Source organism: Cherax quadricarinatus, chromosome 39 (genome assembly GCF_038502225.1).
Source record: "Cherax quadricarinatus isolate ZL_2023a chromosome 39, ASM3850222v1, whole genome shotgun sequence".
NCBI classification, from domain to species: Eukaryota; Metazoa; Arthropoda; class Malacostraca; order Decapoda; family Parastacidae; genus Cherax; species Cherax quadricarinatus.
In genome coordinates, this window is record NC_091330.1 from 21,603,833 (window position 1) to 21,617,887 (window position 14,055).

Below are 14,055 nucleotides of genomic sequence, written 5' to 3' on the forward strand. Positions count from 1 at the left end.
GTAGTATGTTGGTAGACAGCACCTGCCCAGGGAGGTACTACTGTCCTGCCAAGTGAGTGTAAAACGAAAGCCTGTAATTGTTTTACATGATGGTAGGATTGCTGGTGTCCTTTTTTCTGTCTCATGAACATGCAAGATTTCAGGTACATCTTGCTACTTCTACTTACACTTAGGTCACACTACACATACATGTACAAGCATATATATACACACTCCTCTGGGTTTTCTTCTATTTTCTTTCTAGTTCTTATTCTTGTTTATTTCCTCTTATCTCCATGGGGAAGTGGAACAGAATTCTTCCTCCGTAAGCCATGTGTGCTGTAAGAGGCGACTAAAATGCCGGGAGCAAGGGGCTAGTAACCTCTTCTCCTGTATGTATCACTAAATGTAAAAGGAGAAACTTTCGTTTTTCCTTTTGGGCCACCCCGCCTCAGTGGGATACAGCCAGTGTGTTGAAAGAAAGAAAGAAGCCACCCTCTTAGTTGAAACAATTATGTACCTGCATAAAAACCATATTAACAAAGAAATCAACACAAACACTGATGCAGCTGTCTAATTGCCAGAACTCCACTAGTAAGATAATAACTATCATCTCAGCTCCTAAACCCAAGACGCCTCACTGCTGCATCACAGCTGTCAAAAAAATAACTAAATATTGCATATGAAAGTTATCTGAAGACGACTTAGGGATCACCACCACCTAGGCATGGTCCCAAACCCAGATCAATGCTACTGTACGATTATATTTATGGGGAAGCAATAAATTTCTAGTGGGGTCATAGGCACCCAGGGAATGAGATCAATTTGACCCAAGAAAGTAGAGCAACTTCAACTCCCTGGTTCATAAACTACTCACTGACAATCCTTGAAGTAACAAAAATACTGTGGTTCACCAGGGATGCTATGCATTATGACTGTACGAAAGTGTATCAAATTTACAGCCTATCCTAGATGAGAAGACCTAATTAATTACATTTACCAATGATTTTAATAAGTATTTAAGCAATCCAGGGATGCATATGAAGAAGTCAGCAATTGTTCAAGATTGCACATTGGATGGTTCTTGTGGAATCCTGCAAACAAACTTATTTGGAGTAAATAAATGAAGAATCTACATACAAAACATATACAGAGACGAAAAGATGCAAACAAATTTGTCCCCATTATATGCAGGGATATAAAATAGCAATATAAAACCAGCATGCATGTTTGTTTTATTTATTTCTCTCAGGCTTAAGGTGGCCATTATAGACTCACCCAAGTCAGGTTCAGACGTGGTCACTGGTGGTGCTGGGTCTGCAATGGCAAGAAGTGTCAGAGCATAGACAAAGTATTTATCCATCACCACAAAGAATGGCTCCCACACACCCACATTGATAATAAAAAAGTTATATTGACCAGAAGGTAATGCCATCAAACAACCTGTCTACATATCATAAACTTAGCATGTTTGATACTGTACATTAAATATTTACAGTAATAAGTAGAGATAGGTATCCATAGGGTATTGGAAACAGAAACCAAATCTTGGTCAGACTGATTTTCAATTATCCAAATTGTAATTACGCCTTATATACAACATACTGCAGTACTGTACAAGGAAAAGCCAGGTTAGGTTTCAATAAAGTAAGTACAAAATTATTTGCCACTGAGATTACCAATTAAGGATTTCTTGTATGTACAAGATTTGTTGCCTTAAACTTTATAATAAACTGGAATTCTAGCTACTTCTTTTCCCTACCATTGGTTTCAAGAAAATGTTAATGTGTTTTCTAGAATACAGCCTCTCTTCACTTAACGATGGAGTTCCATTCCTGAGACCACATCAGTAAATGAATTCATTGCTAAGCAAGGAACATACTATAATGGCAGTGGGTTTGTGTCATCTATCTTTGATATTGTTTTAATGTCACCTTGGCACCATTTACAACATTTTTAGTATATTTTTAAATGTTTTTACAGTAGTGTACTGTATATTGTAATAAACAGAATAGAGGAAATCAGCTCAAATACACATTATTTAGGTATGCATAAAGGTCAGAGAGCCCGTCATAAGTCTGAGTCGTTGGTAAATGAGTACATTGCTGAGAAGCAGCAGTATACAGAGTGCTCCAAAATTAATATTTGGTAATATCCTGAATTCCAGTCTTAGTAATTCACATTTCTTATCAAAATTACATTGGAATCTTACTTTGCTGACTGTAACACAAGCGCTAACTGAATCTACGTAAAATCAGCCATTACCAAGTTCAAGACGGCAAAATAATGCCAAAAACTCTAGCTGATCTAGTAGGCATCATATACAAAGTGTGAAAAGTCAATAACAAAATTTGTTATGTATGTTGAAATACTGTTCAATCAATCATTCATACCAGTGGTATAAACCCCACTTGTAAACACTGATTACATACCTTGGCAATGTTTCAAGTACATTTCCAGCCTATCTGTCGTGGGAAAAGCAGTCAAATTTTTTTTAGTAACATTTTCATGTGTATTTAAATATGTACTGTATTTTTTGCACTCAGTTGGGGTATCATACCGGTTTAGACATTTAGAGAGGATGGAACAAAATAGGATGAGTGGGAGGGTGTATAAATCTGGAGAAATGGAAAGATGGGGTGTGTTGTCTCGGGTAAGGTTAGAGGGGTTAAAGGTGATGTTGAGTGCTAAGGGAAATTTCAAGACCTCAGTTACATAAGGAGCTGTCTATTAATTATTACAGACCAACATTGCTGGTTTCCTAAACATGTATAATTGCTGATTAATACCATCAATAACCAAACCTCTGAGAACCACTAAGTCCCTTGCATCTTCCCTTGACCACACCTGGGCAATCATATTAGGTCCTCTAAAATTTGGTATTGTCACCACCAGTACAACTGATTATACCCCACATTCTAAGTTATTGACATCCATTAATCCTTAATCCTTTGACTGTCACAACCCCAAGTCTTGAAGTGTCTCGTGGTGTCACAAAATATTTGAAAAATCTTATGAAATGAAAGAGAATCTTTTCCCGGTGATAATGACACCAAAAGTACGAAATTTGATGGAAAACTTACAGAATTACGCTCGCGTGAAGTTAGCGACCTTGGCGACATTTACGCATCGGCGATTTCGCCCACTGAGCCCTATTTTTGGCCAATTCCATTGTTCCAGTCAACCAAACTCATAGCTATTTCTTTAGAACTCCATTTGTTCTATCAATTGAGTATGAGAAACCGCTCATTTACCGATTTTAACTACCCAATAAAGTGGTCAGAAATTGGCAATTTGGCCAATTTCATGCAAATTAGAAAATATGTCAATTTCAAAATAGGGTCCAGAATGAACAAAGCAGACATTCCTGGCACCAAAATAACATTTTCTCTGCTCATCAGTCACATTTCCAGGCCCCTGTTATAATACTCTTGCTCTCCATTTTGAATTTTTATTCACACAAAAAGTAGATTTACTGTTATGCAGACTACTGCAATTATTATTATAATAAAAAAGAAGCGCTAAGCCACAAGGACTATACAGCGCTGCAGGGCAGGAAGGAAGCGAGGGCATCAGGTGGCAAAAGGGAGATGGATGAGTAATAGGTTACGGATAACAGCGGGGTAGTGGATGGTGAAAGGGTAAAGGGCAGCAAGAGACTGAACTAGAAAGGGCTGAGGGGAGTGCAAAAAGTATCATCAGAGTTTGTGGAGTAAATCAATCGTTGTCAAGAAGTCAATGAGAGAGTCAGGATTAAAGGAGGGTCCATCAGCAAGAAGGGAAGGTAAAGAGAGAGTAGTAGAATGAAGACGGCGTTGGAGGTAAATTCTGCGTGCTCGTTGATAGAGAGGGCAGTCTAACAGAATGTGGCTAATCGATACTGGAACTTGACACTGCTCACAGAGAGGAACAGGGTGCCTCGCCATGAGATACCCATGAGTAAGACGAGTGTGGCCAATGCGAAGGCGGGAGAGAGTGGTCTCCCAACCTCGGCACTGATGACAAGAAGACGGCCAGTAACCTATGCTCGGTTTAATAGAATGAAGTTTGTTACCGAGCAGAGTTGACCAACATTGTTGCCAACGGGTGCAAAGGTGGGTAGCTATTGCAGCAAAATAGTCCAGAAATGGAACACCTCGATAGGAAATCGGTAGGTCATGTACTGCTGACCGCGCAGCAGTGTCTGCCTGTTCATTGCCCTGTACGTCGACCCAACAAAAAACAATATCTTTATGTTTGGTAGAGATACGGCGTAGCCAAAGTTGGATACGGAGAACTAGGGGATGAGATGTATCAAATTTTCGTATAGCCTGTAGAGCACTAAGGGAGTCTGAGACTACTACAAATGATGACACAGGCATAGATGCGATACGAATAAGTGCTGCAAGAATGGCATACAGTTCAGCAGTAAAAATGCTAGCTGAAGATAGTAAATGCCCCCGCACGACGCTGTCCAGAAACACTGCTGCGAATCCGACGCCATCTGAAGACTTAGAGCCATCTGTGTACACAGCGGTGGCATGAGAATGGGAGTGGAAGTGATCAAGAAAAAGAGAGCGGGAAGCCACCGTAGGCAGTTGAGCTTTCGAGCAAGGGAGTGAGAAAGAACACACCCGAACAGCTGGAACTTCCCAGGGGGGTAGGGAAAAGTGAGATGCTACATGAACATATAAAGGTGGTAACTGAAGGGAAGACAAGAGTGAATGTAGGCGAAGAGAAAAGAGACGGAGCAAACAGGGGCGGCGAACGAATAAAGAATGTCTACTAATATCGGTGACCATTCTACAAATGGAAGGATTGTGTAGATCGTGAGAGCGTACATAGTAGCGAAGGCAATAGGCATCATGGCGATCAGACAAGGATGGAACATTCGCTTCTGTATAGAGGCTCTCAAAAGGGGAAGAGCGAAAAGCACCAAGACACAAACGTAATCCTTGGTGATGGATAGAGTTAAGGCTAGAGAGAGTAGCAGGAGAGGCCGCGGAATAAATCTGGTCACCATAATCGAGTTTCGATAAAACGAGGGCTGAATGTAGGCGAAGCAGAGTTCGACGATCAGCTCCCCAGGAAAGATGAGCAAGGGTTTTAAGAAGGTTTAGCCGGCTGTGACAAGTTGCCTTCAGAGAGGTAATGTGAGGTTTCCAGGATAACCAACGGTCAAAGAGAAGGCCTAGAAACCTGACTGTATCACGTTCGGGGATACGGGAGCCATAGAGATACAAAGGATGATCGGAGATAACAGAGCGTCTAGTGAAAGTAATTTGGCGAGTTTTGGTACTTGAAAATTTAAACCCATGCGTGGTGGCCCAAGTGGAAACACGGTCGACCGCATGCTGGAGAGAAACTGCAATAAGGTGACAGTCAGCGCCTGCACAAGCAATAGCGAAGTCATCAACATAGAGTGATGACCAAATATTGGGTGGAAGAACAGAGGCCAAATCATTTATAGCAAGGAGAAAAAGTGTTGTGCTTAGAACACATCCCTGAGGGACACCTTCAGCTTGGACGAAGTCCGGGGAAAGAACATTATTGACTCGAACACGGAAATGTCTGTCAGTTAAAAAGTTCTTAAGGAAGGATGGTAGATTGCCTCGGAGGCCTAAGGAATGGACCTGGGCCAAAATATTATACCTCCAAGTTGTGTCATATGCCTTCTCAAGGTCAAAAAATATGGCAATAACTGAGTGATTATTCGCAAAGGCATTACGAACATACGTATCCAAGCGTAGTAAGGGGTCTATGGTAGAACGACCCTTACGAAAGCCATATTGACTAGCGGAGAGACTGTTGTGTGTCTCTAAATACCACATTAAACGTCGATTTACGAGACGTTCCATCACTTTGCAAACTGCACTAGTAAGAGCGATGGGGCGATAGTGGGAGGCATCATGTCCTGTAGTACCCGGTTTGCGGAAAGGGAGAACAATGGCAGATTTCCACAGCTGGGGAAGAACTCCTTGTGCCCAAATAAGATTGAAGAGGTGTAAGAGGACTACAAGGGCTGACCAATGTAAATGTTGTAACATACGAATATGAATGTCGTCAGGCCCAGCTGCCGATGATCGTCAAGCTGAGAGCGTGGCCTCCAGTTCTTGAAGTGTAAAAGGCACATTATACTGTTCTTCTCTGAGAGAAGAAAAGTCCAAGGGTACTAACTCTCTGGCAGACTTTGAGGAAAGAAACGAGGGGCATAGATGGAGCCCTCGGGAAATACGGACCAGATGTGTGCCAAGTTCAATGGCAACGTCGAGAGGGTTTGCTACATCAACACCAGTGACCCGTAGAACAGGAGCCGGGTCAGGAGAGTATTTACCACTCAATTTCCTCACTTTTTTCCAGACTGCACTCATAGAAGAAGCAGAGGTGATGGTGGAAACAGTCTCGCCAACAATTGCGTTTAGCTTCACGGATGACACGGCGAGCGATCGCACGCTTCTGCTTAAAATCAAGAAGTCTCTCAGCAGTTCTATTGAACCGGTACCTGCCCCATGCAGCACGTTTCAAGCGTACTGCACGAGCACAAGCAGGAGACCACCAAGGCACGCACTTCTGAGAATGCCTGCCTGAGGTTTGGGGTATAGAATGAGAAGCTGCGGTATAAACTGATGTCGAGAAGATGTGTAGGAGCTCATCAATGGAGGATGAAGAAGGAACCTCACTAAAAGCAGTGAGGTGTGAGTAAAGATCCCAATTTGCCCGATCAAATTGCCAGCGAGGGCTACGGAAAGGTGGTGAATTGGAAGGAGAAGTAAGAATGATCGGAAAATGATCACTGTCATGTAAGTCTGGTAGAACAGACCAGGTGAAGTCTAGTGCAGTGGAGGAAGAGCAGACTGATAGATCGATGCACGAGAGAGTATGAGTACGAGGATGAAAATGGGTGGGAGTGCCCATATTTAAAACATGGAGGGGGTGAGAGGCGAGAAAAGCCTCCAACTGGATGCCACGTGAGTCACAATGAGACCCCCCCCAGAGGAAATGGTGGGCATTAAAATCACCAAGTAACAGAAGTGGTGGCGGTAAGGATGAAACAAGAAAGGCAAAGTCTGGGATAGAAAATGCCCGAGAAGGAGAGAGATATAAAGAACATATTGTAAACCACTTATTCAAGTGGATACGGGCTGCAGTGTAATGGAGCGAGGTATGGACAAATAGTTGACAGTACGGAATATCATTGCGTAGAAGAAGGGCACTTTCATTAAAGGTCCCATCTGAGAAAGGATCCGAAGAATACAATAAATTATAGCCTGAGATAGGTTGGAAAACAGCCGAGTGTAATTTTGGTTCTTGTAAGCAAGCACCAACCGGGGAAAACCTGGAAAGCAACATCTGAAGCTCACCCCGATTACCCCTGAGGCCGCGGATATTCCACTGTAAATAGGCCATGATTGGCGATGAAGAAAATATCAGGAATCTGTAGGTAAAGGCACCTACGGACTAGAGGGGTTAGAAAAGTCAACGTGTGGTGGCATTGGAAGATGTTCAAGTAGTGAAGGAACGGAGAGTTGCGAAGAATGGGGTTGTGAAGATGGAGAAGAGGGAAGAGAAGAAACAGGAAGTGCATCAGTGTCCATTGAAGGTTTAGTCTCTGCAATATATTCTGAAATGGCTTCAAGTGTTTCTGAATTCAAAGATGTATGGGAGACCATACTGGAGATAGAAGGAGGAGGGTGAGTAAAGATTGGGACAGTAATGGACTGTACCAAAGTAGAGGGGGAGGGAAGAGTGTAAGGGACTGGAGATGAAGTGTGGGGGGGGACAGAAGAGGCAGAAACCTGGGAGGTGGCAGAAGAGGGAGAAACTTGGGAGGGGACGGGGGTGGAAGGCATAGTACGAGGAGGAGGGTGAATCTCCACACTTGTAATAGAGCCAGAGAGAGGGGAAGAACTAGGTACAGAGACTGGAAAGGTAAAGTGTGGAGGTGGAAGAAGGGAAGGAAGGGGCAAAGAAGATTTGAGCAATGTGGATTTTTTGGACTTCTGAGTAGAGGGGCAATTGGTATTAGGTGTCGTACGAGGTCTTGTCGATACTGGGGCTTGTGAGGAAGGACGCGAAGATGTGAGAACAGACTGAGTTGTAGTCGGGACGTCAGAGCCAAGGACAGCAAAAGGATTAGATGCCGTAGTGGCTATGGGAGGGGTAACAACAGAGGAGGCTGCAGAAGATGGGACCCCAGAAGTGGGGGGATGTTTGGAAACACGAGAATAAGAAACACGGGGTAGTCTCCCTTGGAGGCGGAGATGAGTAACTGCCATAGCATAAAGGAGACCTTCTGCCTCTTTGAGGCAACGGATTTCACGTTCATTTAAGTAGACCTGGCAACGGCGGGAGTACGAAGGGTGAGCTTCATTACAATTAAGGCAAGATGGAGGTTGACTGCAAGATGTATTAGAATGGTCGTCGGCGCCACAGACTGGGCATTCGGCCATAGATCTACAATATTTCGCTGGGTGACCAAAACGCCAGCAATTTCTACATTGTTGTGGTGTAGGTATCACCTTTCGAACTTGTAACCGATGTCCCGCGACATATACAGAGGACGGGAGTTCTCAGCTGTCAAAAGTTAAACGAGCCACATTGCAAGGGTAACGTCTCCGCCCCCGGGCAGGAAGGACATAAGTGTCTACTTTGAGGATTGGGAGATCCTGGAGTTCCAGCTGTTCAAAAATGTCATTGCCACATGACTGGAAATTCTGTTGGACTATGGTATGGAGCAGAATGACAGTACCACTACAAGAATTGAGAGAAAGATGTTTTTCAATAGTGATAGGAGTAGTATCGATTTTCGAAAGGAGAGAAAGATCATGAGCTTGGGTAGCATTCTGGACAGTGACGATGCGCATACCGCTCTTGACAGCATGAAAGGAAATATCTCTACCAACATGACGCAGGAGCGCTTTGCCAATACTATGGTCAGAAAGGTAGGCAGAAGAAGTCGGTCTTAAAGTAAAGAATTTAGTCCATTGTGTGGTCCGAAACTGAGCGTGGAGAGGGAGTGCTTGACATGTCGGTCTTTTCCGAGTAGAATGGGAAGGTAACGAAGGAGCATCATCAGGAGATTGACGTTGGCGTTTAGGAGTAGGACCGGAGTTGGTCCGGCGTGAAATGGGCGGGCGATTCGAAAACTGCCGTACCGTAGAGGGAGAAGCCGGAAGCATAGTCAAAGGAGAGCGGAGTTCAGACAAATCGAAGGAGTCAGTCGAAGCCCCGGTACCTGAAGCGGGTGAGGAAACAGCACCAGCAAGAGGTACAGGGGCATCAGGAGTGTCCGAAGAGTGGTCTAAACACAAGGCAGGGTCAGAATGGGGTGCGGTATCAAGAAGGGGCCCGGGGGTAGTGGGTTCATGGACTAGACTACTGCAATACTGTAATAATTGTATAAATAATGTCAACCCATTTGTGACTGCGTATTAGAATGGCTAGCTGGATATTTATTGGACAATGACGTTATTTGTTTACTCTTGAACATCTGCAAAAATCGAACATTTCTGCCACTTTGAGTTCCATTTCAAGATCCTTTTCATAGAAAAACCAATCAAAATCACTTCTATTTCTATATGTTTTCCATTCTATCAAATGAGACCAAGAAAATAAGAATACAACCATAAATACTATATGAAAACACACCTCAAAGTTGGCGTTTTAATCCCAAAACGGTCAGTTTTTCTTTTTTCTCATTATGCACCAAGTGCTACAGGATTTTTTTTATACTGCACACAATGACCACACAGACCCATTCTCTCACATGTGGGCCTACCAGCTTTCTCCTGCTTGATTTGAAGCCACTAGAAGTTTTTAGTACATATACGTATATACGTCAAACACATTGGCTCGTAAGACGTATACATGACCAAAACAGTCAAAGGCTTAATTAGTATTAAAATTTTCCAATGAAAAATTCAAAGCCTCTACACTAAATACCATCCTTAACCCTTTCACTGTCCAAACCCCCAAAATTAATATTGCGCACATTACTCCATTCGACCAAATTCTTAGCCACGTACAGTATTTCACTAGTATGCTTTCCGTTTCATTGAACAAAAGAAACTGCCCCTTCAACTATTTTAAATACACTATAAAGTGCACAAAGTTGGTAAGTTTGCCAATTTTATAAAAATTTAAAAAATATCAATTTAAAAATAGTGCAAAAATAAAAAATGCAGATACTACTCGCACTAAAACAACATTTTCTCTGGTAGATAAGACACATAGGCAACTTTATTCCGAAATGTTTCACCTACACAGTAGGCTTCTTCAGTCGAGTACAGAAAGTAGGTAGGAGCAGTAGAGATGTGAAGACGATGTAATCAGTCCATCACCCTTGAAGTCGTAGATTTGAGGTTGTCAGTCCCTCAGCCTGGAGAAGTTCTGTTCCAAAGTCTGGAACTAACTGAAGATCAAGCGACAGTGTTGAGACTTAAATACTGTCGGAAGGAGAGGTGCAGAGTAGTAGTAGTGAGAATGTAGCCACTGGGAGGTCATGTCCCTCTCAGATCAAATAATTCTCACTTGAAATAATTGTCCAAGGTGTTTTCTCTTCTGTACCAAGATGCCATTGTGTTGCAGTGTTTGACAGTGATTATCAAATGGTATACGATACCAACAGGTTGGAATAAAGTTGCCTAAATGTTGCCTATGTGTCTTATCTACCAACCTGTTGGTATTGTATATCATTTGATAATCGACATTTTCTCTATTCATTAATCATGTCCCTAGGCCTCTCTCCATTTTGATTTCATAATCACATAAAAAATAGAAAATTTTCTCTATTTCCCAGGATAATAAAATATAACGAGGAATGATTGGTCATGGTTTATGGCATCCCAGTAATTTAATCAGACCTATTAAAAGCAAACCAGGGAAGGGTGTTGGGGAGGGGGGGCACTCTTTCAAAAATACATTACTACGTATGTAACTCAAACAATTAAACTCTTATTACTATTCTCTAACCTGACCTTAACACTTTCTTTTGATATGGCCCAAGACTCAAAATTAAAAGAAACAACCATAGTATTTCCTTCAAAATGTGCTCAGTGGATTTACTACATCCAAATTTGTTGTCATTAAGTCTTATCAATGTCATTATAAACCAGTTTAGTGTGGCATTTAAAGACATTCTCTAGAAAGCCATGTTGTGGTTGGCTTGGGTGGTTGCACATTAACTCAAAGTGCACAGTAACCACCTGCACTAGTCAGGTAAGAGCCAATTTTTACTGCCTATAGTAAATTCCTGGTAGAAATAGGGTGGCAGCTGATCTATAAAAAGCAGTGGGAACCAATAACCACTTACTACTAGCAGGTGCTGATCCTCAGAGCCTATGAGAGAGGGTGTTCAGCCAGTACACTGGTCCAGGGCCAAGCTGTGAATCTCTGAAGGGACTCCATAGCCACAGACATTATATTTTGATTTTTCATTTGATTTTTTTGGTAATTTCAACTATTTTTAGTTTATTTACAAAAATAATTATGTAAAATTCACTTAGACTGGGAGCCTCAGCCTACACCCAGAGGCCCCAAAGAGGTCTTGTTCTACCTGGCAAAATTTCTCTTGGAGGCCCTGCCAATCCTTTTATTTTTTAACCGTTTGTAAATCTTTTCACACATACAATTTCTCATCCAGTTTAATAATTTACCTTCCATGTTATAGTATGGCTACAAAGGCATACTGCCAACACTAATAAAAAATACAGGTGCAGAGCAAGCTTTTATTGTGGTTACACCTCACTCATTGTAAAGCTGAACATGGCTCTGCATAAAGCAAAACATTACAATAAAAGCTTGCTCAGCACCTGTCTTCTATTAATGCAAATCATGTAATTTCCAAATTAATATTAGAGAGAACCCTGAAGAAAATGCTTTTTTAAAGCTTTGGATTGACAAAGCCTATCTGAAACCTAGTTGAATAATTCTAAAGTTTTGTCTTTTACAAGCTTTTTCCACATGTGGTACCATCCAATCATCACTAACCCCCTCGTTTTAAGAAATTGATGAAAAATACCAGTAGAATACTGATACATGCGAACTACCACAATAAAGTGTTTGAGTGGTTGACAAATATATACATACTTTATTATGAGGCAATCAGTCCACTCAACCTTGATGGGTGGTGGTCAGTCCCTTTATTACTGCACATTTATGTTATGAAGACAGGCTGTATTACAACATATCTTGGTTTATATGAACAGAAGAAAATATAGTCTAGTACCAAAGGCACACATTCAGCATTACAAAATTACCTAAGTCCCAAAGCATTATGTGCAGTACCTAAGAAAAACCAAACTTAAAACTTAAATCTTGATTCTTAGTGTATACAGAGAAACTTGTTTTCAATGACCTTGCCCCTCCCAGAAGCACTGCTCTAAGCTCATACACTATGCTGTACTATATCATTAATAAGCAGGACAACCTTACAAAGCATCCAGATTTATTATAAATAGAATAATTATAGATTTAAAAAGTAACATTAATACACTCTTGATATCAGTAAACAAATTTTAGCAACTGTACACTGTGATTACAGTGTACAGTTGTTGTGAGTACACTGAGTACAGTCATTAGCCACACTTGTGAACTGAGTGACAGCACATTGTGATGGAAGAGAATCTGAATCACAGGTGGAAAAATTATATCCATAGGAAAGAACTAAACCCATAGGGGCCAGAAGAATGGGAGGTAATTATGTTTGAGCCAAGAAACAGGGATGTGTAACTACAATTCTTAAGATTAAGAGCCCTTCACTTCCTTAAAGAACCACACTGTGGAAAACAAAAGTGATTATTACCAGCAGGGGCACACAAGGTGTGGATTTCTTCCTGCTACCATCTTGGTATTCATATCACAGTGTACCTACTCTTCTGTATTGCACCTAACTGTTAGGATCAAACATGGTGGTGCCACTATCACATATCTTAATATTTTATATGGCAAATGATTACAGCCTGAACCAGCTAATGATTACCTGTGCTGTGATGAAAAGTGCCACCCTCATCCCCTCATTTTAATTTTATGTCTATTATGGTATGCTGAAGTATAAACAATTTGTTCATGTTTGTGGAACCAAAGATGTAGATTTAGAATATGTAATTCTCCATGCAGGGTTCTTCGAGTTAAGCAGGTATTGGTCTAGCAAGGCTAAGAATATCATCATAGGTAGCTGAAGTGATTGTGGTGGCTAAGTAAGACATTCTGCAGCTTTCAGGAATGTTTATTGGTGTTTAGATAGGAACTAAAGCCATGATGAAGGGTAAATCATCCACGCACAATTTTCCAGAAACTGATTCTCTAACTTGACAGTGGTTCAGGATGAATCAAAACATGGTCTAAGATTCTGACTATCACTGTTGTATTATTATTTTTATTATTTTACTGAGGGTAGCATCAAACCCATAGAGATCATACAGCATTTAAGAAATGGGAGGCAGACTCAATCCAAGGAAAAGGACAGGTCGAGTTCCTTGGATCAAGAACCCCTCACCAGCACTAAGGATCTCCCTATAAGAGGGCTTCCTCTCCAAAGCATCAGCTGCAAACTGTTCCAGCCACAGAATTGTGACTTTTTCTCCGTTGTCAATAAGTTAGCAAGATGTCAATAATTGTCTAGCTAACCAACTATAGATATTACTAGAATAACATCTTCAAAGTTTGGTCACACTGCCAGGAAAACAACAACTATAAACTGGAAAAAAAGCATTCAGCAATGTTTAAAGGCAAGCCTTTAAACACACTCAAATGACTGCTTCAGAAAGATCAAATGAGGGTAGATGACAATTCTAGTCTAAATGGAGTTAGGCCTACAGAGTACAGTACTGGAGGTGTTATCAACACCTTGTAATTGGACTGTGATGTCAGCTTATGAAGCCATTTGTATCTGCACAACACATCTAGTCTCCTTTGATATGAAAGTAATATAGTGAGTACCAGAGGAAATTTGCCATCATTTAATACATACTCAGTGGTACTTGACTGCAATTTGAAAAAAACTTTAATCCAGGGACAAAGGCAAACTTTAATGGCAAACAAGAATGAGCAGGACTTTTACATGCCAAAGGAAAGAATTAGGTGTACAAAAGCAGTATT

The 14,055-nt window shown here is 41.4% G+C and overlaps 1 protein-coding gene across 1 annotated transcript in view; it reads right to left on the reverse strand.

Annotated features, from left to right (window-relative positions):
* Window positions 1-14,055, reverse strand: part of Clc (clathrin light chain) — a gene marked incomplete at its 3' end in the record, with an annotated part of 155,959 nt that overhangs the window by 29,050 nt on the left and 112,854 nt on the right. Inside the window, 1 exon segment of the mRNA XM_053787387.2 lies at window positions 1,258-1,296. Coding sequence (XP_053643362.2) covers window positions 1,258-1,296 — 39 coding nt within the window.